We start from the raw sequence: 15,525 nt of genomic DNA on the forward strand, positions 1-15,525 counted from the left end.
TTCCCATATAAAAGAGCAGCAGGTGACCGCAGTGTCAGAGGATCCACATCCAGCACACAGTAAGTTCACTGCGGTGTGGGATGACTGCCTGCCATATTTTACAGCTATTTAAAAGTTTTAAACGTATCTCAGAGTTGCGTATTTCTTATGAACAGATTGTTTTTCTTTGTCTCCACAGGGGGGAATCGGGGGGGGAATTTGGCAATTTCAGGAGAACTCCCGTTTTAAAATGTCGTGTCGCGGTAAATATCTTCCTTTTCTTCCTATTTTGTGTTTGACCTTAATAGTTCAGTTGTGGATATAAAATTACAAATTCTGTTGGAATAAATAATCTAACTACACCAGAGGTCTGCAATGTTTATGAACAAAAGAGCTGATTTTCCCACAAGCTTGAAAATGACCTTACTATTGATGATGTCTCATTAGTTTAGGATTGTGGAAATGTAACTTGCTTTCTTATCTCCTGTAGATGTTTTTAATATTTTCAAATCTTTCACCTATTAATTTGTCATTTTTAGTGGATTTTTAGCTGGTTTGACTCTTGTCTTTACTTTATCCATTTTAAGGTACTTTTTTCATCTGTAAGCTTTTTTTTTTTTTTTTTTAACATTTAACAATTTTAGATGTTGTGGCCATCTTCCCTATTTTATTTTACCTTTTTAAGATAATTATGTGTTTTACATATTTTATCCGTTGCTGCTGCTTTGACTCTCAGAAGTGTTGACTTTTTTTCTTTTTTAAAGTTGTTTCTAGTAATTATAGCTATTCTTCCTGTTGGGCTGATTTTAGATTATTATACTATTATCATGATATTATAAAATATTATATATTTCTGGCCAGAAGATAGTACTTTTGAAAAACTGTCCAATGTGCACATGAACTAAAAATGAGATAAAAAAAAGTTTATTTCCATGACATATCTTGAAAGCTGAAGGGTCACATGTTGCTCTAGAGCTGCAAGTTGCAGACCTCTGACCTCCACCTGAGCCGAGGTGAGGTGAGGTGGGGGGATGTAGGTCGGAGTGATGGTTGTGAAGTGTGTGGAGAATATTTAAAGTAAGGATGGCAGCAGTTACAATCGCTGTAGTTGCATTGTTGATACTAAAACTGTAGTTAATGTTGCATTAATCAAATTAAAGAAATGACTGCTGCTATTTTGAAATATTCCTCCCCCACATATAAGCACTTTTTGGCAGTCAAAGCAAATGTGTGTGTGCCATTAGGAGGGCGTGGCGGACACGGACACGGACATGGTCATGGTCATGGTCATGGTCATGGCGGACACGGACATGGTCATGGACACGGTGGTTGTCATGAAGGACATGGGCATGGTGGTGGCCATGGAGGGCAGGGCGGTTGCCACGGAGGTCAGGGGCACGGCGGTTGCCATGGAGGTCACGGGCACGGCGGTTGCCACGGAGGTCACGGGCACGGCGGTTGCCATGGAGGACAGCAGGGACATTGTCATGGACCCAAGTGGAGGCGCAAGCACAGGCGTGGCCACAAACATCGTAAATGCCACAAGAAGGGGAAGGACGGTCATGGGGTAAGATCTCTGTATGCAGAAGAAGCATCAGTACTGTAAGACAGCACAGTTCAGGACCTCCATCAGGTGAGACAAACTAATATCTGTGTCTCCTGCAGTCTGACAGCAGCTCCTGCAGCAGCAGCAGCAGCGACTCGGACTAGGCGGACATGGAGATGACGCAAGTCACCACCTGGAGACGGTCTTCATCGTACCTCATGGAATTTATTACATTTAGTTTATTTGACTGCAATCATAGAGATTACTTTTGAACCTAAAATGTTTTTGTTGTTTTTTGTGTTGAACAACCATTTGTGTAAAAGATGATTGATTTTGGGCCTTGTGTTACTTTCTGAGGTAATAAAATTCAAAGTAGAAACAAAAGAGTGTGTCAGTTCTCTGTTATTCATTCAGATTACTTTAATCCTCAAGGAAATCCTTGCTGGATCTGAGAGTAACCTGGTGTGTACTGCTGTCTGCCACAGTGCCATTCTGGGTTAAACCACTGCATCGTGCCAGTGTGTCTTATTCCTAAACCGTAATTAGTTTATAAGAGAGTGCTTATGATGAGCTCAGCAATAATTTTAAAGAGTCCAAATGCTCTTTTCATATAATCCACATCAGTGGTGGTGTCAAGCATATGGTCCATGGACCAAAACTGGCCCCAAAGGAGGCTCCGATCTGGACAAACGGGTAAATGGCAACGATTCCAAATAAAGCATTGATTTTTTTCAACGACTTTCTCAAGAGCAGCGGAGACAACACAACACAACACAACACAACACAACACAACACAACACAACACAACACAACACATCACAACACTGAGACCCAAGCTTAGATATTGGTGATGCAGCTTCCTCGTTGCTATCAAACTAGCCTCAAAGCCTCGCTGTCAGGGAGAGTCAATGGAAACATATAGAATGCAAAAGCTATAGGGAAAGCCTTTAGGACGTTTTACTGTATTTTGCACCAGAGGTTTCATTAAAATTGACTTCATTTTCTCTTGTAATTGACATTTTAATCACGTATATGCCGCACCACTACAATGAAAAACTTCAAAGTTTAAGTTTAAAGGTTAATATGACACGCCTGAAATGAAATTGTGCTGAATGTGGCCCTTCAAATAAAATGTGTTTCACACCCTTAAGTTAGATGCTTTCGATGTGAAACATCTCAGTATGTCAGTGAAAAATGTGTCAGACGGCTGCAGCTCATCCAGAGTCCTCACCAAGATAATAGTGTGGGCCACATTCCACCTTCAAGCTCTGCACTGGCTGCCTGTGTGTCTAAGATCCATTTCAAAATCGGACTTCTGCTCTATAAAGCTTTGAATGGTCTCGGGCATAAATACATCTCCGATGTACTTGTAGAATATGAAACATCCAGACCCCAAAACATATTGATCCTGGCTGTTTGCAGTGCTCCAGGACCAATAGGAGCAACACCCAAAGTCACATGACAAACCGGCGCCTCTTCACGGTTTTCCCCAGCCTGTTAGTCATACATTAAGCCAACAAAAGAAAACGTTTTCTTTTATCTGTTTTGCTGACAACTCCTGCCATTTTGGGAAAAATGCCACCGGGAATCACGTGGTATTCAGCTGATAAAGGACAAATGATGTGGGGGGGAAAAAAAAAAAGTCTCTCAAGAGGCTTCAATCTGGTCCACAAAGCCACCAAACAAATAGTAAAAAAACTTCAAAGAAAACAGATTTTTTTTTTACAAATTGTCGGAGTGTAGCGGACACCACACAACACAAGACATCGCTGATGCTGCCATGAAAGCTAGTTACCTCGTTGCTAACAAACTAGCATAAAAGCTATGCTGTCAGGTAGAGTTTGTAAAAACTCCCAGAATGCAACAGCGATAGGAGAGGGGTTTTTTTTTGGGGGGGGGGGGGGGGACAGTTCACTGTATTTTGCACCACAATGATCCATTAGAATTAGCTTCATTTTGAGATTGTAGTCATTTGTGATAGTAATATTTTGGTTTTGTAAAAATATAGAAATTCTTTATCAGGTGTTCTCTCTGCCACAACAAAGACAAACTTTAAAATTTAACTTTAAATGTTATCACAGCACGATTTTACCAGTCTGGCCCACTCAAGATGAGATTCTGCTGAATGTGGCCCCTGAACTGAAATGTGTTTGACACATCTGCTTTAAAGTTTTCTCTTCATATTAAACTCTTTAAATAAGCAGCTTTTTTCTTTTTTTTTCAAGAGACAGTTTTCCAAAGTATCAGGTGAGGAGTTATTGCTTAAGGATTTCAAACAGAATTCTCATGAACTGAGGCTCGAGGCAATGCATGACTCGTTTCAAGTCTATACATTAACATGTATTGACAGTGACTAAACTTCGACTTGCGTCATTACTTATATAGAATCTTCAAGAATAAAATCTTTATAACAGAAAAAAAAAAAACGGACACAGACGGTGGGTTTTATTCCCCTGATATTGAATAAACAGGACGTACACTGAGTGACACCGAATGCCCCACCACTCACTTTTATCGAAAAGATTAAAACAAGTGACGCGGTCACGAATGACCTGTAAGAATCCATGTCATGTATGTTGCTGGAGTCCAGTGGTAGAATTCTCACCGGTCATGCAGGACACAGGGGTTTGGTTCCAACTAATAAAAAAGATTGTTGTAAATATGTTAAGTTCCTTTTAAAGAAGCAGTTTTGTAAATTATTATTAGTATAATTTGATCAGCTATCCCCCAGTGGATGCTCACTAAAGTTTTTCTATGCTCGCAAAAACGTATAATTTGATATACGCAGTGTTTTCTTCATTTATATGTCAAAAGGGTTTTGCAGCTCCCAGTGTGTTCTTTTCAGTGGGAGACAGGTCCAAATGGCTCTTTGAGTGTTGAAGGTTGCCGACCCCTGTCACTTTAAACTCTTTAAATAGGCAACTTCAACTTTTTAAAACCTTAACCTGACACGATGTGGGGATTTCTAATAATCCCAATAAACTCCCTGTCCCTTGACCTGAGCTTTGGTGTGTGACAGGAGGCAGATTTCTAAAGAATCAGGTGAAGAGTTGTTGCTTAAGGATTCCCAACGTAATTCTCAAGAAGTGAACCACACACACACACTGCATCAGGTGGAGGAGTGTCATCCTGTATAAAAGAGCAGCAGGTTGACAGCAGTGTCAGAGGATCCACATCCAGCACACGGTAAGTTCACCGCTGAAGTCTGCTCATCATCAACTTCGTCCACTTTAAAACTAAATTGCTTTCAAGTGTGTGATGACTGCCTGCCATATTTTACAGCTATTTCAAAGTTTTAACGTATCTCAGAGTTGCATATTTCTTGTGAGCAGATTGTTTTTCTTTGTATCCACAGGGGGGAATCAGCGTGAATTTTGCAATTTCAGCAGAACTCCAGTTTTAAAATGGGTCGCTTTGCAGGTAAATCATTTATTTCTCTTCTTATTTGGGGCTTTACATTTGACTTTACTAGTCCTGTTCCTTCCCCTTTGTGCCTTTTTAGATTGTCAATTTGTTTAATGTAGAAAATTACAAATCGCTTGGATTGATTATTCCAACAGATTCAAAAGACTACACCACAGGCCTGCAACCTTTATGAACAAAAGACCGGATTTTCCCACAAGCTTTAAGATGAGCTTACCATTTATGATGGTTTAAAATAGTGGAAATTGTTTCACCTCTTTATTTGTCATTTTTAGTGGAATTTAGCTGGTTTGACTCTTGTCTCAACAGTGTTTTTTTCCATGGATTTACAGCTGTTTTTTTTTTACAATTTTTGATTTTTTTTGCCAATTTACCTGTTTAACTTCTTTTTTTCTTTTTAAGCATTTAAACTATTAATTGTTTTACATACTTAAACCATTTTAGCTGCTTTAACTCTCAGAAATATCAACTTTTTCCTTTTTAGTTGTTTCTCGCAATTACAGCTATGTTTCCTTTTTAACATTTTGTGCTGATTTTTCTTTATTAAAGTCTTTTTTTTGGCATTTTAGTTTTTAAAGCAATTTTAGCATTTTACTGATGAATTAATTTTTTTTATTTTTTTTTTACTTTTTCAGTCAGAAGTTAAGACTCCTTTTGAAAAATAGCTATATGTGCAAATGCACAAAAATAAATCCGATGAAATTGTTTATTTACATCCTGAAAGCTTCATGGAGCCACTGTAGAGGGGTGAAGGGTCACGTGTGGCTGCAGACCTCTGAACTACACTAATTTGATTTAATAAAGCTATCTTTCATCCAGATTGCTGGTTCCCGCATAAATATTGTACTAAGGAAAAGTTCAGATGTGGTTTTGGAGCTGAGGTGAGGGATGTAGGTCAGAGTGATGGCTGTGAATGAAGGATGGCAGCAGCTACACTGATGTGTGGTTGCATTGTTGACACTAAAACTGTAGTTTTTTGTTGATTAACCAAATGAAAAGATTGATTGATTGATTGATTGATTATTGATTATTGATTGATTGATTGATTGATTGATTGATTGATTGATTGATTGATTGATTGATTGATTGATTGATTGATTGATTGATTGATTGATTGATTGATTGATTGATTGATTCCAGGAGCAGGACAAGGTGGACGTGGAGACGTACATGGCGGACATGGTTGCCATGGAGGACAGGATCAGGGCAGTTCCCATGGAGGAAATGGGCATGAGCACGGCGGTTGCCATGGAGGAAATGGGCATGAGCACGGAGGTTGCCCGGGAGGAAATGGGCACGAGCACGGAGGTTGCCCGGGAGGAAATGGGCATGAGCACGGTGGTCGCCCGGGAGGAAATGGGCACAAGCCCGGCGGTTGCCCGGGAGGAAATGGGCACGAGCATGGTTGTTGCCCGGGAGGAAATGGGCACAAGCCCGGCGGTTGCCCGGGAGGAAATGGGCACGAGCACGGAGGTTGCCCGGGAGGAAATGGGCACAAGCCCGGCGGTTGCCCGGGAGGAAATGGGCACGAGCATGGTGGTTGCCCGGGAGGAAATGGGCACAAGCATGGTGGTTGCCCGGGAGGAAATGGGCACAAGCCCGGCGGTTGCCCGGCAGGAAATGGGCACGAGCACGGCGGTTGCCCGGGAGGAAATGGGCACGAGCACGGCGGTTGCCATGGAGGTCATGGTCAAGGCGGCTCCCATGGAGGTCAGGACCATTGTCATGGACACCAGCAGAAGCCTTGCCAAAGAGCTTAAATGCCACAAGAAGGGGAAGGACTGTCATGGGGTAAGATCTCTGTATGCAGAAGAAGCATCAGTACTGTAAGACAGCACAGTTCAGGACCTCCATCAGGTGAGACAAACTAATATCTGTGTCTCCGGCAGTCTGACAGCAGCTCTTGCAGCAGCAGCAGCAGCAGCGACTCGGACTTGACGGACATGGAGATCACACAAGTCACCACCTGGAGACGGTCTTCATCGTACCTCATGGAATATATTAGACTTTGTTTATTTGCACCTAAAATGTGGCCATATGTTACTTTCTGAGGTAATAAAATTCAAAGCAGAAACAAAAGTGTGTCCGTTTTTTCTGTTATTCAATCCTGAAGTGTCAGACATCTGTAAAATTCCTCTTTCCTTTAATCCTCAAGGAAATCCTTGAGGGGGTTATAATAAGGTTAAAATATAATAAGGTTATGATAGAGCGCCTATGATTTGTTTCACATCAAGCAGTAATTTTAAGAAGACCAAGCTCTCTAAAAAGCACCACTCTTTTCATATAAGTCAGATCAGGGGTGTCAAGCATAAGGCATGTGGGCCTAAACCGGAACAGAAGAAACTCTAATCTGGACTGACAGGCAAACAATAAAAATTATAAAGAAAACATAATTTTTTTTTTTTTTTTTACAGATCTCTAGACTAGCAGACACGACACCACACTAACACCTGAGCAGAGAAATGATGCTGCTGCCATGAAAAACTAGCTAAACTAGCATTAGCCTCAAAGCCATGCTGTCAGGGTGAATTTGTAAAAAAAAAAAAAACATAATGTGACAGCGATAGGAGAAGATTGATTGGACATTTTACTGTATTTTGCACCAGACGGTTTCATTAAAATGGGCTTTTTGTTGATATCATAGTCATTTTTGGAAGTACTTGTTTGGTTTTGTGAAAAAGAAATAGACATTTTCATCATGTATACTCTGAATCACAACAAAGAAAAACTTCAAAGTGTAGTTTTAAATCTTATCATGGCACTATTTTACCAGTCAGACCCACTCAAGATATAATTCTGCAGAATGTGTGAACTGGACTAAAATGTGTTTGACACCCCTGAGTTAGATGCTAAAGTTTTTACTGTATATAGATTATCTATTACTGACGTACTTACAATAAATACTAACCCTTACTGTATCGTGCGAATGTGTCTCTATTACTTGAACAATCAAATACATTTTTAAAATGTGTATTTTATCAATGAGATAGGGATGCTTATGATCTTTACCATTCTGCTTGGTCTTTTTATTTCAATATATTTTCTAAAATGAGCGCCCGGGCAGCGTCAGGAACTGGGACATGAGTCCGTAAACTGCAGGGGACTGGCGGAGACCATAGTACAGAATTCCTAGGAGGAGAGAAGAAAGACTGGATGTTGGAGAATGACGGGTGGGAAGCTTCTCTCGACAGATGCTCCAGCCCATGGAGTGTTGACAGCGATTCCATCTACATTTTGGGATGTACTTCCTTTAGGCGTTTCTCCTCCAGAACAAAAAAACAAAAATTCAAGTGTTGTCATTTTGCATTTGGTCCAAGTTGGAAAATCTTTCAATTCCATAATCAGTGCTTGCACAACTAAGGCCAATTCATCTTCAAAGGTCATATGATTGGTCAGGTTTTTTTTTTCTTGTTTCCCAAGCTCATCAGGTGTTCGATCAGGGAAGTTTATAAGAACACTAAACTTATTGGCAATGTCACTTTTCGTATTTGTTCTCTCTCTTGGTAATGAAACGCAAACATCCACTGCATTGAAAAAACTCTTAGACATTATATTTGTTTTACATTGTTTTAGTTCTATTTATTCACCACTGTTTTTGTAATTAACAGAATCAATCATGAAAATGTTTTAAGAAAATCACTCGTGGGTCTCCTGAAGGCTCCTTCCCTGGGCCTCTTTTGTTTAACGTTTACAGTGACACATTAGGTTAGAGTTTCAATCTCTGCACTCGTCCAAAAATCCACTTTTTTAAATCGTCCCTGGTAAGCTTTGAATGTCTTTGACCTAAATACATCTCAGATTGACTTGTAGAGTCTGAAAACCTCCAGACCCCGGAGGTCCTCAGGAAGAGGTTGACTCAGTGTTCCCAGAGTCAGAAGAAACAAGGTGAAGCAACTTTTAGTTCCTATACGCTCCTCATCTGTGAAACAAATTTGCTGCTGACACTCTCACTCCTTTTGAATCAGGACTTAAAACACTATTATTTTACTCACGCCTTCCATTAAAAAATCGATTATGTTTATTTTATTACCTTTAAAGCTTTAGTAAACGTTGTTTATTATCCATTATGCTTTTCTTAATTGCTTTGCTTTAATGTATTTCATAGTCTTAGTCGCCCAAGGTTACGATTCCGAATCTACTTTTTAAAATATATTTCCTTGTAAAGCATTGTGATTTGCCTTCCGTCTAAATGGAGCTCTATTCATAACATTGCCTTACCTTGCAACAGTCATGGGGAAAATACATCAAGACATGAATTACAAAGGCTGTTGTTCGTCACAAATATCCAGATGGAAATATTTCATCATGGATTGATCACGTGCTGCAGTTTGCTGTGTATCCGGGTGATGACTCACAATTTAAGTGTGTGGGGTGGTTTCACTGCCCCTGATGATGAAGTTGATTCATGCTGAAGGTGTGGCTTCATGTATAAAGAGGGCAAGTGCATCGCTGTGTTTTTTGTTTGTGGATCTGCACTCCAGCACCCAGTAAGTAAAGAGGATACGTGCTCATGACTTTGAGTGGTTGGGGGAAGTATAACATGAGAGCTGGGCACAGCTGGCGCTGACTTCTGTTTGGCAATGTCTCACTAACCTTTTTCCGCTGTTGTAGTCTCTTGTTTATGGAAGGTATTGTGCTTGCTTGTGTTAAGAGTCCATGTGTTTTCATTAAGCTCTTCCATTTTCAGGGTTTGAACTTGAACCTTCTGGAAATGTTTGGACAAAACAAAGGTAAGTAAACCACTTGTTCTTGGGCTCTCTTTCGTCTTCTTCACTGTTTCTTATACTCTCATTGGGAGTCACTGTAAGCAAAGTCAGAGTGAAAATGAGTTTGGTTCTTTTGTTTGACCAGGTAACAAGGGCCCTCCTGGGTATTACCCCCCACCTGGGGCAGGAGGGTGCTCTCCATATGCACCTGGCTTTTTCCCTCAGCCCTGCCCACCGCCTGCTGTTCAGCCTCCATGTTATCCTGTAGCTCCACCTTGTGGAGGGGGTGGAGGACATGGCCATGGAGGCTGTGACTGTGAGTGCGAGTCTGACTACGGGTCCGGACATGGACATGGACATGGACATGATCACGGTCATGGTCACAGTCATGATCATGATCATGGACATGGGCATGGGCACGGGCATGGGCATGATCATGGACACGGGCATGGACATGATCATGGACATGGACATGGACATGGACACGGACATGATCATGGACACGGGCATGGGCATGGGCATGATCATGGACATGGGCATGGACATGGACATGGACATGATCACGGTCACGGTCACGGTCACGGTCATGGACACGGACACGGACGCGGACATGGACATGGACATGGACATGGGCACAGGCACAAATATGGTCACAAGCACAGACACTGTCACAAGAAAGGAAACAAGTGCCATGGGGTAAGAGTCAAAAGCTTCCTTCAACCGTCTGTCACTGTTTATTGTAAAGCTGAACTATCACATTTGAGTTTATGTTGGTTAGTAGCTAAAGATCTCCATTGGAAATAAATAAAGTCAGCTGATGTCTGGGGGATTTTAGTGCGAGGTAATGTTAAGTCTCTGACCTGCATTAAAATAGTAGGAAATGTGAATATTGAATGATGATATTTCGACTTTGCGATGGTTTTGCTCCATTTTTGAGTAACCATGCCCGAAAGACATATAGTGAAGCAGTGGTTTTACAGGTTATTTAAGAAATGTGTTCATGTTATAGTAAATATTCTCTATTTATTTTTCAAAGAAACAATAGTGAAAATACATTAGTGATGTACCCCAAATAGTTAAACAGTGTTGAAATACACATTATGATAACTTTGGCATTAACTTTTTTCCTCGCTGTGCCTTTAAGATTACACAAACTTCAACTCCCAAAGGATAAACATGATAGGATGGCATTGAGCTGGAGGATCTCTGCAGATTTCACTGTGCACATTTTCACAAATTTGTCCTCGAACTGATCATGATGTAAATAAGCAACCAAAAATAAAACAAACATTGTACTTCAATAGGGCGACTGAATTATTACTATTATGCATTAAAATATTATTTATATGATGCAGTCTTTAATTTAGGACCAGACCAAGCAAGTGTGGGAAAGCCAGGTTTTTTGTAATACCGTCTGTTAGATCAGTAAAATGCATCAATTAGTGTTTTATTAATGCAACAGCGAACCACTGACCTTTTTCTGAAAGTAATCGAACTGTTTACGTGTCTTTCTCTGCAGTCCTCCAGCAGCTCCTGCAGCAGTGACTCGGATTAAATGGAGAAAGAAGATGAAGCTCCCTCCTGTCGTCTTGGTTCAGTTGGAGTTCATCCACCAGCTTTCTAATAGATTTATTATTTCCATTTGTCAGGTCATCACATGTAACTTTTATAATTTTCTTGACAACACTGATATTTAACACTTTAACACTGTATTTCAATGTTTAATGAACAAATCAAATGGCAAATGGGAAAAACTATGTGTGGACTGATTTCCTTCTGTTTGTTTCTTTTATAATTAAGCGTGTAGATGTGGCGAGGGCTTTTAATACTGTGAACGGACAGCAGGACTGCTTTGTGAATGTTTTTAAACGACAACCACGGAACTCCCTGAGCTGTACAAAGATCTTGTTTATTAAAAAGAAACACAATTTTGGAATTATGGATCTTTATTTCTAATGTAATATGATTCCAAACAGCGCTCTTGTGTCTCAGCAGGTCCTTCATGTAAAGTTGGGAATAAATGGACTTTGCTTTTATGGCTCATTTGATCAATTCAGCAGTTTCAAGGCACGTGATCCGTCGCATGAACTCTTTCACAGACGCTGCTATTCAAACTGAAATCAATGATACAGTTCCAATTACCAACATTTAAGTGAGTTCTTGTCATATTTTGCTATGAAAGTGGTATTGAGAGCTGCTGTCTCTGAGTTATCACTCATTTATCCTAAGCTGAAGAGCAGCTCTGTTATTATGCCACTAAGCTTCTAACTACTGGTGGAGGAGAATAATGCTTTACTGAGTTAGTCCACCTGCGAGACATTAGCATTAGTGTCTCAGGTCTCGTTTACATGTCAACATCTCAAATGAAAAGGCATCGGTTTTGCGTTTTCATTTCGGAAGTTTCGCGTTTATACGTAGGGCCACTAGTGGGTGCTGTTGTTTGTTTTTGTTATAAAACTATATACGTGCGCAGAGATTTCCACAGAGACAGTGTTTTTGAAAAGTTCAAAAAAGTTGTGTTTTCAAAGGCTCTTAGAAACTTTGTCCTAAAAACAGTCCCTTGATACTAAATGAAAGTTTTATATTTCCACTTGAAATCGTTGTCGTGGAAACGGGGCCCTGGGTGCTCTTTCCAAGCAGAAAAACATTCCCAAGGTCTATGAATGTTACTTGGCACTTTGTGAATAGACGTTGCCTTAGCATAGAGGAATTATAGCAGAGGAGCTGAGCAACAATTTTAAATCTATAAAAAAGTCAATATACAGTAAAGTGCATTCCTCTCTGTGCGCGTGTGCAGCGTCATCACAAAAACAAACATCTGAAGTGGCCCAACATAAAAACGACATCATTGTCAGTATAAACCGACATTAATTCCGAAACGTTGCTGTGTAAAAGCGAAACCTCTCGGAAACAAAAACGTAAAAAAACACGTGTTTTCACTTGAAATGTCAAACTTAGATTTTAAATCAGCAGCATTATATTTACATTTGATCTGGGTTAAACTTGACTGATTCCCAGTCGCAGTTTGAAGCACATCCTCCTTTAATAAAATAAAAATAACTAAATAAACAAACTGCCAGATCGACAGTGCAAGGTGCAAGGACTTGCTTTAGCAACCCTAATAAACTCAAATAGGTGAACAGACACGACGACTTGTTCTATAAGGTTTCTTTGCATACAGGGCAGGTTGAATTTGGACCTTTGTATCACAGTGTTTTTTACTAACAGTGCCACACCTTGTATCTCCCTGAGCAACACTCAAAACAAGCTGCATCACATTGTTGAGCTCACATTTATGATTCAATCCTGCAACATTTACATTCATTTATTTTTAACTGAGAGGAATTATGAAAAATTTTCTAGTTTAATGCCGACTGTAAAAAAAAAAAAAGGATTTTGTGCGGCCTGGAAGTATGTTTGAATACCTCACGTGCAGATTGGTCAGTGACACAAGACTCCACTCATTCTATGTTTAGTTTGCCTCAAGGCTGCAAATCATTCAAACATCTTCACCTGTGAGAAAAAAAAAAAGAAGTTACTATTGATCCAGCTTATCTCAAGGTGGGAGAAATCGGGCCAAAGGTTGTGAAAAGCAAGCACATAAAACAATATTTCAAATCGTGTCCTGTGGGTGTGTGTCTCCATGAAACAGAGAAAATGTCTGCCTGCATATTAATAATTACAAGCACACACACCCAAAGGAGGGTCACAGAGTGAGCTGGGTGAGCTGCCCCTGGTCACGACCAGGGGGATGGTTTTCTGGGGGTGGAGTTGCAGCCGCTGATAAAAAGCAGCGTCAGGTGACGGCTGCACCTGCACCGCGTCTCGCTCCGGAACAAAGTAAGCCCACCTCGCAAAGTTTGAATTTGTAGTTGTTCGAGTTGAAGTTTGACAGATTTTTCTCTCTCGTAGAATCTGTAGGTTCCTCTGGTGTTTCGATATGTACGGACACAACCAAGGTAAGCTCGGTCTTTATGGTCGATGCTTGTGCGGCAATACGAACATGATTATTATTGACTCGTTTCTGTGACTCTTCTTCAGGAAACCAGTATCCTGGTTATCCCAACCAGCAGGGGGGTCACCCACAATATCCTCCTGGTGCTGTCCCACCAGCTACCTGCCCTCCTCAGCCAGGGTACGGACCTGGACCTGGCTACGGACCTGGACCTGGACCTGGCTATGGACCTGGACCTGGACCTGGCTATGGACCTGGACCTGGATATGGACCAGGACCTGGATACGTACCAGGACCTGGCTGTGGACCTGGCTGTGGACCTGGCTGTGGAGCTGGACCTGGTTATGGACCTGGCCAGGGTCCCTGCCCTGGACAGACCCACGGACAAGGACATGGACACGGACATGGACATGGACACGGACACGGACACGGACACGGACACGGACACGGACATGGTGACAAGAAGCACAAGAATAAGCATAAGCACGGCCACAAACATGGCAAGTGTCACAAGAAAGGAAAGAAGAGCCACGGGGTAAAACTCTACTCAAAACACTGTGACGCATATTGACTGTGTTTACCTTTCTGACCTGCGAAAATAATCACCATAATTAACATTTCAAAATCAAGAAATCACAAAAATTTTGGATTTTTCACGAGTAAACGTCAAACTAGTAAAATTTCAATCCAGAACTGAAGCGTACCCTCATTTGATTGTTTTATTTAGAAAAGTCATCTTGATGTCTCCGGTATGGACGATCTGTAGCCTGTTTTCATCTCCTGTCTTCTTGTCTGTTACAGTCTTCCAGCAGCTCCTGCAGCAGCAGCGACTCCGACTAGAAGAGAACTATTTCGTACCTCAAAGGCTCTTCACAGAAAAACATATCCGTACATTTGTGTTCAGGACTTTCTTAAATGATAATTTAGTGTCCATGTACATGACACTTTTTAAGGATTATTTGTGGAAAAAAAAAAATAAAACTGATTTTTATACATGGTCAGGAAATGTTCCTGCATTTGTACTTTCTTGTCTGTTCGTTTATTCCCCTGCTGGTTAATCAGGATTTTCAACATTGAAATCAGATCGGCTCTTTATTTACTCAAGCTGAAGACAGTCAGGCACACCTTTATTCAAACAGGTCATCATCCCGAAGAACTGGAAGCATGATCTCATTTTGAAAACTTGTGCCAACAATTTGACAAGACTTGCAGTTGATTTTTTATTGTGTTTCCTTTCAAATATGGACATCAGAATATTCATTAGAGAATACTACAGAAACAAATCTTCAAGCTGTATAATATCATTCAGATGTTCACTTCAGTTTTATTCGTGTCCCCGGGGACGGGGGACATTTTTGGGAAATCAGTGCTGCAGCGAAGCATAAAACATAAAGAACCCACAAATATGGCCTATAATATTTAAACATCCAAGAGGGAGGGATAACACAATGTGCTGGACATCAGTAGCAGCGACTTGATAGAATAACAAAGTGAAGTAAAACAGGTCAGCTCCAACAATCTCTCAGCTACAAAGTTCAAGATTGGTAATCAGTGCATATTCTAAGTCGCTGGCTGCCGGTGAGAAGCCAGATAATCAAATTAGGTGCGACGCCTCCAACCCTGTCCTGATCAAATGTCCGTCTAATACATGTACACCAACGCACACAACACACACAAGTATGTGTATTCATATTTAAATTCAGAATGGGAGTACTTCGGGCAATTCTTTTTGTTCTTAAACTCTGACAGTCAACCAGACTGTGGAAGTTTTAGAAACAACAAAAAAACTGTTTGACCTTTTTGTCTGAATGGTGCTGTAAAAATAAATGTGCCCTGCTGTTCACGTTTTGATAGAGTTAAACAAGTTAAAGAAAAGCATTTCAATTCATAGAATCAATCAATAAATCAATCAATAT

At 40.7% G+C, this 15,525-nt stretch overlaps 4 protein-coding genes across 4 annotated transcripts; all 4 read left to right on the top strand.

Moving 5' to 3' along the window:
* Nucleotides 1-42: 42 nt before the first annotated feature.
* Nucleotides 43-1,905, top strand: LOC308118993 (uncharacterized protein). Its single transcript, XM_080478743.1, has 4 exons — nt 43-59; nt 179-242; nt 1,224-1,546; nt 1,645-1,905. Exons 2-4 carry the CDS (start codon nt 230-232, stop codon nt 1,687-1,689), a joined length of 381 nt encoding a protein of 126 aa, XP_080334869.1. The 5' UTR covers nt 43-59; nt 179-229; the 3' UTR covers nt 1,690-1,905.
* Nucleotides 1,906-4,694: 2,789 nt separating this feature from the next.
* Nucleotides 4,695-7,019, top strand: LOC308119009 (uncharacterized protein). The gene is made up of 4 exons (XM_080478774.1): nt 4,695-4,711; nt 4,881-4,945; nt 6,089-6,739; nt 6,838-7,019. The coding sequence occupies exons 3-4, from the start codon at nt 6,119-6,121 to the stop codon at nt 6,997-6,999; spliced, it is 783 nt and encodes a 260-aa protein (XP_080334900.1). The 5' UTR covers nt 4,695-4,711; nt 4,881-4,945; nt 6,089-6,118; the 3' UTR covers nt 7,000-7,019.
* Nucleotides 7,020-9,283: 2,264 nt separating this feature from the next.
* Nucleotides 9,284-11,690, top strand: LOC308119080 (uncharacterized protein). Its single transcript, XM_080478912.1, has 4 exons — nt 9,284-9,435; nt 9,636-9,678; nt 9,800-10,350; nt 11,174-11,690. Exons 3-4 carry the CDS (start codon nt 9,950-9,952, stop codon nt 11,349-11,351), a joined length of 579 nt encoding a protein of 192 aa, XP_080335038.1. The 5' UTR covers nt 9,284-9,435; nt 9,636-9,678; nt 9,800-9,949; the 3' UTR covers nt 11,352-11,690.
* Nucleotides 11,691-13,360: 1,670 nt separating this feature from the next.
* On the top strand, nt 13,361-14,630 carry LOC308119310 (uncharacterized protein). The gene is made up of 4 exons (XM_080479244.1): nt 13,361-13,494; nt 13,567-13,613; nt 13,696-14,144; nt 14,411-14,630. Exons 3-4 carry the CDS (start codon nt 13,834-13,836, stop codon nt 14,526-14,528), a joined length of 429 nt encoding a protein of 142 aa, XP_080335370.1. The 5' UTR covers nt 13,361-13,494; nt 13,567-13,613; nt 13,696-13,833; the 3' UTR covers nt 14,529-14,630.
* The last annotated feature ends 895 nt before the right edge of the window (nt 14,631-15,525 follow it).

This window comes from Lipophrys pholis (assembly GCF_963383615.2).
Source record: "Lipophrys pholis genome assembly, chromosome: 13".
Lineage (NCBI taxonomy): Eukaryota > Metazoa > Chordata > Actinopteri > Blenniiformes > Blenniidae > Lipophrys > Lipophrys pholis.